At 35.0% G+C, this 12,503-nt stretch overlaps 1 protein-coding gene across 1 annotated transcript; it reads left to right on the top strand.

Annotated features, from left to right (window-relative positions):
- Positions 1 to 2,759: 2,759 nt before the first annotated feature.
- LOC130939416 (E3 ubiquitin-protein ligase AIRP1-like) lies at positions 2,760 to 3,500 on the top strand. The gene has a single exon (XM_057867523.1). It carries the CDS (start codon positions 2,760 to 2,762, stop codon positions 3,498 to 3,500), a length of 741 nt encoding a protein of 246 aa, XP_057723506.1.
- Positions 3,501 to 12,503: the final 9,003 nt, after the last annotated feature.

The raw sequence follows: 12,503 nt of genomic DNA, 5'->3' as shown, positions 1-12,503 counted from the left end.
ACTTACAAAATCGTCCTTAAAATTTAACTTAATTTTAAAATCATCATTCGGATCAAAATACTCCTTCCCCTTCTTTCCTAAAATCAAGTAGAAGCAGAAGGAGAAGCAGAACCAGAAGCAACAATAATAAAACAATGTAATAAACATTAAAAAATGGGTAATGGATCAACAAATCTGTATAATAAAATAATAAAACGATATAATTAACCAGAAGTAGAAATAGAACAACAACAACAATAACAATGAAACAATGTAATCAACCAGAAGCAGAAGCAACTAGAAGCAACAACATAAAAGAATCATAATCAGAAATTAACAACATAATAGAAGTAGAAGCAGAAGCAGAAGGAATTAGAATCAACAACATAACAGAAACAGAAGCAGAAGCAGAAGAACAACAACAGAGGCGAGTGACCGGCGAGGAGGACGAGGAGGAGCAGCGGCGACCGGCGACCAAGTGAGAAGGAGAAGCAGAAACGATGAGCGGCGCGCGACGTCCACGCTCGCAGATATGCTGGCGTCGATGTCGAGGAGCAGCGGCGAGGACCGAACGACGAGGAGCAACGGCGAGGATCGAACGACGAGAAGCAGTGGCGAAATCCAGCGACCGAACAACAATGTGTAACGGCGACGGCGAGAAGCAGCGGCGGCAAATTCCCTTCCCACCTTTCCTTCCCCCTCTTCTTCCCTAAAAATCCTCCTCCCAGCGTGATTCCTTTCCCCTGATCCCCGGTCCTTTAACTCATTTTTTTATATTTTTTTAATTAGGAATAATTTGGTAATAAAAATTAAAATTTTGGTAAAAATGACGATTTTAAAACTAAGTTAAACTTTATGGACGATTTTATAAGCAAAAAAAAGTTGGAGACAAAAAAAATTTTCAACCCCTACTTTAGAGACCAAAATCATACTTAACCCTTATTTTATTTTAATTTAATAATAAAACATTTATTCACTAAACTAATCGCTCATCAGTGAAGGAGTTGGTACCAAATCGAAGAAAAAAGGGTTTTGTGTGCAGAATAAAAATTCTTTATCAATGGTGAAGTCGATTCTCCTCTAATCCAACGGATGTTGTCGCTTTTTACCGGTGTTCATCGTTTGTGAACGTTGTCGGTGTAGTTACTGTCGCGAAAGTCTTCTGTGTCGAGAATTCAGAGCTTGTGCATTCTCATCTTAGTCGTCGTTATTGTGTTAACTTGCTCTCAAAGTACTCGCCATCGCCTTTCCGTCGTTACTTTCGCCGCCTGTGTTCTCGTTAGTGCCTGCCTCTACTCTTTCTTTTTCCATTGTTTTTGTTTTTTAAGTTAGAGCAAAAGCTATTTTTGCTGAATTTTTTTTTAGTAACGATTTGCTTTGAAAATTTTACAAATATTTTACTAATTAGGTTACAAACCAAACCATCAAGCTAAACTTTCATTTGATCGTGTGGGTTTATAAGAGAGCCATTTCATCAGATGCATATCGATTGATAATATAAAGGCATTCCAATTCAAGCGATTTAAATATTCAAAGGTGTGGATTTTTATTTGATAATTTTTATTAGGCACTAATCCCTTATTTATATGTCGGCTACGTAAAGCCTTATAAATTGACACAACAATACAAACAAAAAACACAAGATTATTTGTTGATGGCTGATTAAATTGTTAATTTCAGAATTTTATTCATTGTTAATTTACTAAATTTTGTTTGTTGTTAATTTTTAATTTAAATATTTTTTTGAAATAAAAAGCTCAATACAGTAAGGTAGAGCATTTAGAAAGTCCAGAGTTACAATGCAAACGCTAAACAAAAAATCGTAGTTATTTCAGACATTGTCATCAATAACTAGACGAAACAAAGCCAACCCACTCTATGTAATTCCTAATCGACTTGGTAATAACTTCCGCAACGCATATTTTTTTATTCCTGAAAATTTTGGTATTTTTTTCCAACCACATATTTCAAATGATAGCAAAAAAAATCAATCAATCACCTGTTACGTTCGACTTTTTTTACAGGAGCTCCTATCCAACTCTCAAAGTGTTATTTTATTTTACAAAGATTTTATTTTGTCTTTCATAGCCAACAAAAATCTCTTTTAGTTATTTTATCTTATCTACTTTTTTCATTAATTTTTTATTTATTTCTCAAGCAAACACGTAAATATTAATTTCATGTTCAGCAAAAAAAATATTGGGCATTTACAACGGCCATTAGTTAATTCTTAAAAGTTAAAACTAAAAAGTTCGGCGGTTATAAATTGGGTAGAAGTTAAGTGCATTGTGTTGATTTCAAGGTTAATGATGCATTGGGAAAGGCCTTTTTTTAGAAATTAACAAATTAACCTCTTGTTTCTTAATATTTTAAAAATTATTCTAAAAGAATATTTTAGCTTTTTAAAATTCAGTATAAAAATATTTTAACTTTTTAAGAGTAAATTCAAAATGTAAACTTTAATACAATTAAAACAATAATAATTTTTAAATTCCAAAACAACAATAATTTCAATCCAATTTTCAAATTTATTGAGATTTGATTCTCTAACATATTCTCAAATCTTTTTAACAATTTAAGATGTACGAGAAATATCAATTAGTAACAACTAACAAATCAAAACCATATTTAAAACCATCTATAGAATAAGATAAAGATTGGATTCATTAATAAAACAGAATTTTCTTTTGGTTAAAAAAACTCACAAACTCTATAAAAACTAGATGGCCATAGAGTACAAAACATCAAAATCCTAAACCAGTTACTTTCACCGCCTTCCAATGGAATTCACCTCTTTTTCTTGGGAAATCAATTCCATTGAAGATCCAAGCATACCACAACACTTCTATTTCCACGATTGCTTCTCCATCATCTTCAGTTTCACCAAAGAATTGATCCAAATTACTCAACCCACAAGTCCAACCTCTGACTCTGAGGTTGACTTTTCTTCTACAACTCTGGCCAACGAAGCGTTCTTGGTTCCTTCCGATATCCTGTGTAATTGCACTCCCTTCACAGACCTCAATGGAGAAAACACCGCATTCTTACATGACGTCTTCTCTTCATTGCCTCTATCCCGTCAGATATTGGATCAAATTTTACCTGCAATGGGCGAAACCGCAAGAACGATTCGAAGCCGTGAAGGGTGTGACTCCAGCATGCCGGAGATTGTTGTGAACCTTTATATTACTACGCACATTGTTGTCGAAGATTCTGATTTCTATAATGATGATCTTCGTCAAAACGTTCCTGAACTGGCACAACTCGTGAATCTGTTGGAGAGACCCAGAATTGATAAGCAAGAAGATGATGCTGAACAACAATGCGCGATTTGCTTGGAAGAGTTTGGCCAGAGTATTGAAGATTCAAGTGTAGAAGTTGTTCGCACAAATTGCTCGCATGTTTTCCATGAAAGCTGCATATTCCGTTGGCTCCGGCGTTGTGCCGACCGGCAATCGCCCTATTCTTGCCCGTTATGCCGCTGTAGCATATTTCCAACCTCACAGATGGAAGAGGAATAGGTTCATCTTCAGTTCTTCACCATAATATATTCCACTTAATTACCAGGCTTACCACTTGAAGGAACCTTTCTTTTTTACTGTTCCGTAGGCTTCTTTAATTTGTTTTAATCATGTAGCATTATTATCCTAATTGTTAAGATGTGAATAAATAGTAATTTTCTTAAGATAGGATACATCTCCAATCTTAAAGTATAATTCTAATAGTTGTTTTGTTAAATCAGTCATTGTAAATTAAGTTTACAGAAACAGCTAATATGAATTGGTTAATTTGTCATGTTATAATTAGTTATCTTAATAAACTATTACAAAAAGGTCTCTGCATGAGCAAAACAAGAAAGATATCAATTGGCCATTTTGTCTTTTCAATTCAACTTTCTAAGATCAAATGCTTTAAATTATACTTAGGATATATTCATCCTTATTATTACTGACTATAAAAAAAAAGCCAGAAAGCTTATTTTGATTTCAACCAAAGCATAAGTTTAGAAATATTAGGAATAGGAGGATTTAGATCAGAGAATGGTAACTTATCCAATGAAAATGATTGATTTATATATATATGTATACAATTCATTGAAATTGAAAGCGCATTAACAACTTTACATGGTTGAACTTGTCTCCCTTTGTGTCATACAAAGGAAGAGAACGAAATCCAAGCTTAAGCTCTGAAACTGGCAAGCATGTTTGGCCAGCAAAATCATCTTTGCCTTGATCTTTGTCTTTCACTTGTATTCTCAGCAAAGCAAGCTCTGGAACCGTTAATGGGAATTCAAACTCTTCTTCCCAAACAGGGAACCACTTGTCCATTATTACCTTTGTTTTCTTCTTCCAACAATCAGCTCCAACTCCAACCGTACAAATCTGTCACACACCCCCCTTCAATTCTAAAGCTACTTCCATAATAAAACACTAGTAAAGTGAGTTTGATAGTAATTTCAGCAAGTAAAATCATATAAGGGGTACTAACTATTAAGATTAAAGTATTATTTTTATCTCAACGTTTGGAATAAATTCTATTTGTGTCCTTAACGTTTAAATTGTCCTATTTGTATTCTTAGCGTTTGTAAAAGTGATTCAATGTTATCCTGTCGTCAATTATATATCATGAGCGCTTTAGTTTGAGTTTTGAAAATCTCTTCTTGGAGTTAGAATACAAATGTCTGGGATAGAATCGATGATCCACTCTGAAAAATAACTCATTAAAAGTTGAAACTAATTCTTACAACATTTACATAATTCATTTTTCTAGGGATATAATTGAATCTAAACACAAATAATAGGTATAATATTAAAATCGAACACATCCAAGTGAGACCTAATTGAAAATGAATATATCCAAGTAAGAATAATTGAAAAATATAATCTGATTTGTTAATATAATTGATAATAGGATAAGATTGAATCACTTTTATAAATGTTAGGGATACAAATAGAACGATTTAAACGTTAGGAACACAAATAGGACTTACCCCAAACGTTGGAGACAAAAACAATACTTTACTCAACTATTAATTTCACGTTAAAACAACCGCATATAAATTTTCACTTTGTCTTAAGATAAAAACTCACATAGTTGTATTAATGTAAAGTTAAAAGATGAAAACTCTTAAATAACGATATAGGATGTGTTTGAAAACCCGTTGGAAGGAAAAAAGCACGTTTAAATTTTTTGAAAGCTTCAACTTTTGGTTTGGCAAATTTTTTTCTCATGAACGCATAAGTGATTTTGCTGCCAAAACCACGTTTACAAGAAGCAACTATTTGTAGCTTCAGCGTTTTCTTAGTTGGCTTTTAGCTATAGATACTAACAATTTATTTACTTTTTACCAACTTTATCTTTTATATATGTTATTGTATTATTTATAAAATTCTTGTTATTTCTATTTATATGAGTTCTATTTTCTATTATTTATTATTTTTATTTTTTTCAACTATTTATTTGACATTATACACTTTTATAATTGTGATTTGTGTGTATTATATTTGTTATTATCTTTTTATAATATAATTTATTAATTCTATTAGGTAAAGTAAATTAAACAAAAAATTAACTGTAAATAATAATAATAGTAAAAAATTATAACATACTAAAAAATGAATACCAAAAATACTAAAAATATATTATAAAAAGATCACCAAGAACTTTTAGATTTATTTCAATAACTATAAAGTAAATATTTAATTTTTTTATTATTTTTAATATTCTCTTTTATAATTGTAATTCTCGTATATTATGTTTTATTGTAATTTTTTATAATATAGATTATGATTCTATTAAAAAAGATAAATTAAATAAAAAATTAATCATAAATAATAATAAAATCATAAATGTTGGATTCCAAATTAATTTTAAGAATAAGATTATTGATAGTACTAGAATAAGAGTACGATATAAAAAATACTAAAGTAACATTTAATACTTACAAAATGTAACATATTTGATTAAATATTCTTTTATATATATATATAATTTATATTTTTTATTTTTATTTAAAAATATATTTTATCTATTTTTATATGTTATTTTTATTTTAGTAAGTAAATATTAATTTTATTATAAAATTAACTAATAAGATATATTTAAATATCTAAATTAAAATAATAGGATAATATAAAAAAATTTAAGTTGATGTCCATTTTAGTAATTTTTTATCTAAAAATGATTTTAAATAGTATAAGATAAACAACATTTATTTTACTATAATCTATTTTAATACAAAAATTACCAAACATAAATCACTTTAACACAAATTTATTTTTTATCAAAATCAAATTTATAAAATGCAAACGGGCACATAGTCAAACATATAAACTTAGATTTTATAATACTCCAATACTCCATACATCACCAAATAACATACCTTCTAGATTTTACATGAAATGTGTTAGTTTGGGTAGAACTTTTTTCACTCAATTAAACTAAGAGTTCAATAATATCGGCACTGATAGACGTATTAACCATACCACTAATAATAGATATAAACCCAACAACGAAAATACTATTGTACGTTAAAAAATAAAAAAAGACTATTATATAAAGCTGAATTTTTGTTTAGACATTGTTAAAGTGCCACTAAGAGGGCACAATAAATATTCCGTAACCATAAAACGACATACCTAAAAACCTGCATTATTGCTCCATATTAGTATTATGAAAAAAAGCTAATAATGTATGAATAATTTTTCTACTGCAAAATTTGTGTGTATCATCATCTTCACATACAAATATTATATTCTGTAACAATAAAATAATCCCGTTATTTCTGCACTTTTATAATAAATACCGTTTTAATATTAATTTTTTTTATTGCTAAATATGTATTTCCTTATTTTATTAATTAAAAAATAATTTAATATATAATTAATTAGTAACACATATATCTATTCTATTATATATAATTAATAACGGATGCTGTCCTCAAGATGTCCTAAATGTCTTTTTTTAAAGATGCTGATGTGTGATATTACATGGTAATTAGTATTATTTATAAAATCGGTTAATTTATTTTTTAAATTTGGTTGACTCGGCCGGTTTACATAACCCGGACCAGGTTATGCTTTTTTTTTAACTTTCGAAACAACGTCATTCATCAAAACCCTAGCCCTCACCCCTCACCGTCTCCTTCCGTCCTCCCTCATCGTCACTCTCTCACTAAAACTGAGCTCTCTATCTCTGTCATCGTGGCTCACTGGCTCTCGCACAAGCTCTCTTTCTCTCTCGACTCCGGTCTCTCTCACTGTCTCTGGTGTCGCACTCAAGCTCGTTGTCCCTCTCTGTGTCGTCAGTCGTCTCCGTCTCGCACTCAGTCACGCTTCACGCCTTTTCTGTTCTCGCCATCACCGGCGACAGAAGCAGTAGGTCCCGACACTGGTCGTCATCACCGCTCCCTGTCTCATCACCGTCGCGCACTCAATTGCCTCCTTTGTTGTGCTCGTCATCGCCGGCAGCAGAAGTAGTAGGTCCCGGGACTGATTGTCGTTGTCGTCTTCTTGCTTCGACTCTCAAATTTATTTATACCATGGAGAACAGTTTATACAACAAAAACAATATCCAAAATTCAAGGCATGCACTAGCATTACCTATTATAGTGGAACTTAAGCATAGCTTTGGTGCTTCTTGTGGTGCTTCTTGTTTTTTCACCAATCTTGTTTACTCATTGCCTCAAGTAATGTATACATGAAACAACAAAAGTATATTATGTTTGAATTTCGTAACATATTTTGATTTTTTGCTAATGCAATTTTATTGAAAAATGTTGAACTAGTGGACCTGAAGCATTTCACAGTTTTTGCATGGTGATACTTTTGAAAACACTAGTTTGATATTCTGTCCTGTGCTGCTGTGTCTTATCAAAACAGAAATAAATGAAAAGAATTTTTGTATGACCAATGATTATATGTGTATTTGTTTGGAGTATTTTCAATATTCCAACCTTGTTGTGATGTTGTTGCTGATTTTGTATGTTGGTGTATAGTTTTTTCATCTGTTGTGCAATTGTGTTTGTTGCTATTTTATATATGTTTGTGCTGCTGCTGCTTGTCTTGTGTCTTGTGTGTTGTGATGTTAGTGGAAATTTCTACGAGAACTGTGACAGAAGTTGAAGTTTAAGGTGCTGGTCTCATGAAGACAGGAACGCTCTCCTCTGTAATAGCCAACTTCTGTGCCGCCCCTCCTTTGTATACATTTTCGGTTCTAAAGTCATATTAGGATTCTTTTAGTAACATTTCATATAATGTGCTCCAATTCATTTAAAAATCTAAAATGACATAATATTTTTGTAGTTGTTTCACTTTTACCCCACCTCATGGAAAAAAAAATTGCAGTCACTTCACTTAAATAGATTATTGCATGACACCAAATAAAAAAAAATAGATGATTGCATGATTTAGTCAAAGAAAAGTTAAGCCCATGAGCAAGTACCAAAAGAAAAGGATTTGTTTTACTTGAGGAAAAGAAAGTGTTGAAAGTAATCCTACCCAAACAACCACCAGTATGTACCTTTCCCTTACTAGTACTTCAATGACTAGTGTATTTTCTGATCACTTTCAATTTTAGACAACTAGTAAAAGTCATTTTGTGTGAGTCAGCTTCAAATAAATAAAGCAATTATAAATAAACTTATTTTTCAAGGCCATTTTATTTGAATACTCTAAAACTTTATATTTAGAATACAATTATTTATGGTTAGTTCAATAATCACTCTTGCTTTCATCTTGCGTGTGTAAAGATGCAAAGCTTATTTCCTGCAAATAAAAGAATAGACAAAGTGGGTTAATATTTAGCTCATTCACCAGATAAATAGATTCAAAATAAAGAAGCAGTAATTGATAAATAAATTTTATTACATAATAAAGAAGCATTAATTGATAAATAAATTTTAATACTTCAAGACCAAAATATCATAACATGTCACAAATTGAGCACACAAAAAATGATGATAGAATAAATCAGAGGTACAAGTTAGAAATACAAACTAGAAACAAAGTTCTATTCAATGCTTTCCTACAGTTAAAGAATATAGGAACTGCAACCTACCTTCTTCATGTACTTCATCATAATAGACACAAGTTTATAACAACAAGGGGCGCCATCTTCCATCTTACACCAACTTGAAGGTAAAATATTAACTTTTTTCCCACTAACCACTAATGCCTGCCGTGGTTCCATTTCCTCTGTTCTTACCACCACTAATGTCTGCTCTGTTTCCATTTCCTCAGCTCTTGCCACCATAATAACCGGTGGTTCCTTTTCCTTTTTCTACTTGGTTCAATTATAACAACAACATTAGAAATGGTCTTTTTTAAAAGAACTAACTAAAAAAGGAAAATATAACATAATTAAAATAAAGATATTGTTCATACCCTGATCCAACACCAAGGTCCAGGTCCAATTAAAAGGCCCAATCCAAAGATTAGCCTTCATTCGACACGAACCTTCTCTTAAGAAGTCGGATTTAACCACGACTTGCTCTAAGGAAGTCGGGAGTAAAGATTAACTGGCAGATAACACCCATTCAAATAAGTAACTATCCCTAAAATCTCTCAACTCACTTCCAGGAGCCATATCCTAATTTTCCTAAGATAAAGGGACGGTTATCCTCCTTAAAAGGTGGAACTACTCCAACGGTGGTTATTGGTTCACCACTATAACTACACTGACACCCCTCAGGTATCTTTAAGTTTCAATACTCTCTAAACTTGCTTAGACCTTGCTGACTTAGGCATCAGAGTGTCTTTGCAGGTACCACTCCCCATTATTCTTTCGTGCGTATACAAGTCAGACGGAGGCTCCCACACGTGAACCTAGTCAAAGAGCTCCCTCCTCTAGACGATTAGACCAACTCAATGAGTCCAGCCCACTAATTTCCGGTTACCCATCGTAACATTGGCGCCGTTGCTGGGGACCCGCGAGATCAACCAGTAATGACAGACAATTCACCCGAAGATAGCCACACAGCGTCTGATTCTGAGCAAGAGAATCTGGACATTAGAAACAACAATGAGGATGTCGACGCTCACCAAGGGGTGACCAATCAGCTTAAAGAAGGCACCTCAGGACTGAAAAATCCGAAAACAAAATCTTCTGAAGGGCGCGAATCAGCAAAGGAAGGACAACCTCACGCAGTAGATTTCATGGGATTGTTCCACGGCTACCAAGGGCGCCGGGAGCAGTTGGAGCAAGAGTTAGAACGACAGCAAGAGGCAGAGAGAAACTTGAGGAACGAGATCGAGCGACGAAAAGAGTTAGAAGAAAAGCTCTTAAGGCTGGAGTCCACTCTCAAAAGTCGAAGCTCCCGTAGCGACCGAGAGGATTCCCCCTTGGGAGGAGAAAACCCATTCAGTGAGGACATAATGAGGGCAAAGGTTCCAAGAAACTTCAAAAGCCCTGATATGGACCTCTACGACGGGACCACAGATCCAAAGCATCATTTAAGCAACTTAAAAAGTCGGATGTGCTTGTCCGACGCTTCTGATGCTACTCGCTGCAAGGCTTTCCCGACCACCTTGACGAAAGCAGCGATGAAGTGGTTTGACAGTCTTCCTCCAATGTCGGTCACTAGCTTTGACGACCTCTCGCAAAAGTTCTTGATGTGATTCTCCATTCAGAAGGACAAAGTAAAGCACGCACCGAGCCTCCTGGGAGTAAAACAGGAGGTTGGAGAACCTTTAAGGGACTACATGAAAATGTTCAATAAAGCGTACTTAGAGATTCAAGACCTGCCCATGGAGGCAGTAATTATGGGCCTAGTAAATGGACTTCGAGAAGGCCCCTTCTCCCAGTCCATATCAAAGAGGCACCCGACCTCCTTAAGCGATTTACAAGAGAGAGCTAAGAAGTACATCAATATGGAGGAAAACGCCGGGCTTCGAGAACCAAATTGGCGATCCGAGCACCCTCACTCGTCAAAAGAGAAAGAGAGAGAGCCCATGAAAAAAGAGGAAGTCGACCCCGAAAGGCCTAGGAGATATCACTCCTATACTCCTCTAAGAGTTCTCCTAGTTGATGTATACAGGAAAATTTGCCATACTGAAAGGCTACCACCCCCTAGACCCATCAAAAATTAAAGGGGGGGAGTCGTGGCGACTACTGTGAGTACCATAAGATATATGGCCACTCAACAAATGATTGTTACGACCTTAAAAATGTGATAGAAAAGCTGGCCAGGGAAGGTCGGTTTGATAGATATCTCATGGAAAGGTCGGACAATCATAGAAAAAGAAAGCGAGATGACGACGACCGAAGGGATCCACCACCACAGACCCCGGAAAGACATATATATATGATCTCAGGGGGATTCGGTGGAGGAGGCCTCACAAAGTCATCTCGCAAGAGGCACTTGAAGGAAGTCTACTAGGTCGGGAGCGAGGCCCACAACCTACCAACTATCTCATTCACCAAAGAAGACGGGCAAGGAATCATTCATGTACATGATGATCCAGTGGTGATAACCATGGTCCTTGCCAACGCCCATCTTCACAGAACCCTGGTAGATCAGGGGGAGCTCAGCCGACATCCTTTTCAAATCAGCGTTCGATAAGTTGGGGTTGGATGAAAAGGAGTTAAGAGCTTATCCTGACACCCTGTATGGACTGGGGGATACACAAATAAAACCACTAGGATTCATACCCCTTCACAAAATTTTTAGAAAATGGACGAAATCCAAAACTCTGAGCATCGACTTCATAGTCGTCGACGTGGGGTTAGCCTACGATGCCCTAATCGGCAGAACTACCCTAGATCGGCTCAGAGCAGTGGTATCCACCCCTCACCTTTGCATGAAATTTCCAACACCAGAGGGAGTAGCAACCATCAGGAGAGACCAGAAACTGGCAAGGAAATGCTACAATGAAAGCCTGAACTTGAGAGGAAAAGGCAAGAAGGTGCACACAATTGAGCTCGGGTGGGGTTCGAGCCAAGGAAGAATTGTGACCACAACTCGGGGGAAAAACTGAGGAAGTACAGGTCAGAGAAGAGGAAGAAAAAAATACCAACATAGGAGCCAACCTGAAAGAAGATTTGAAGAAAAAGCTTATAAGGCTCCTACAAGAAAATTCCGACCTCTTTGCTTGGAAAGCTTCCGACATGCCAGGGATAAATCCCGAATTCATGTTGCACAAACTATCAGTATACCCCGGTTCGCGACCTATTCAGCAAAGAAGAAGGAAGCTTGGACCTGAACGAGCTCAAGTAGTGGAAGAACAAGTGCAAGCCCTCTTAGAAGCCGGGTTCATCAAAGAGGTCAAATATCCGGCGTGGCTGGCAAATGTGGTGCTAGTCAAGAAGCAAAACGGCAAGTGGAGGATGTGCGTCGATTACACTGACCTGAACAAGGCGTGTCCCAAAGACCCATATCCACTTCCAAGCATTGATATCCTAGTAGACTCCAGCTCAGGGTACCAATACTTGTCATTTATGGATGCATACTCGGGATACAATCAAATTTCGATGTACAAGCTGGATCAAGAAAAAACATCATTCATCACGCCTAGGGCAAACTATTA

This window comes from Arachis stenosperma, chromosome 7 (genome assembly GCF_014773155.1).
Source record: "Arachis stenosperma cultivar V10309 chromosome 7, arast.V10309.gnm1.PFL2, whole genome shotgun sequence".
Classification (NCBI taxonomy): domain Eukaryota; kingdom Viridiplantae; phylum Streptophyta; class Magnoliopsida; order Fabales; family Fabaceae; genus Arachis; species Arachis stenosperma.
The sequence above is the reverse complement of the archived record's forward strand: the minus strand, read 5'-3'. Positions and strand labels throughout refer to the sequence as shown.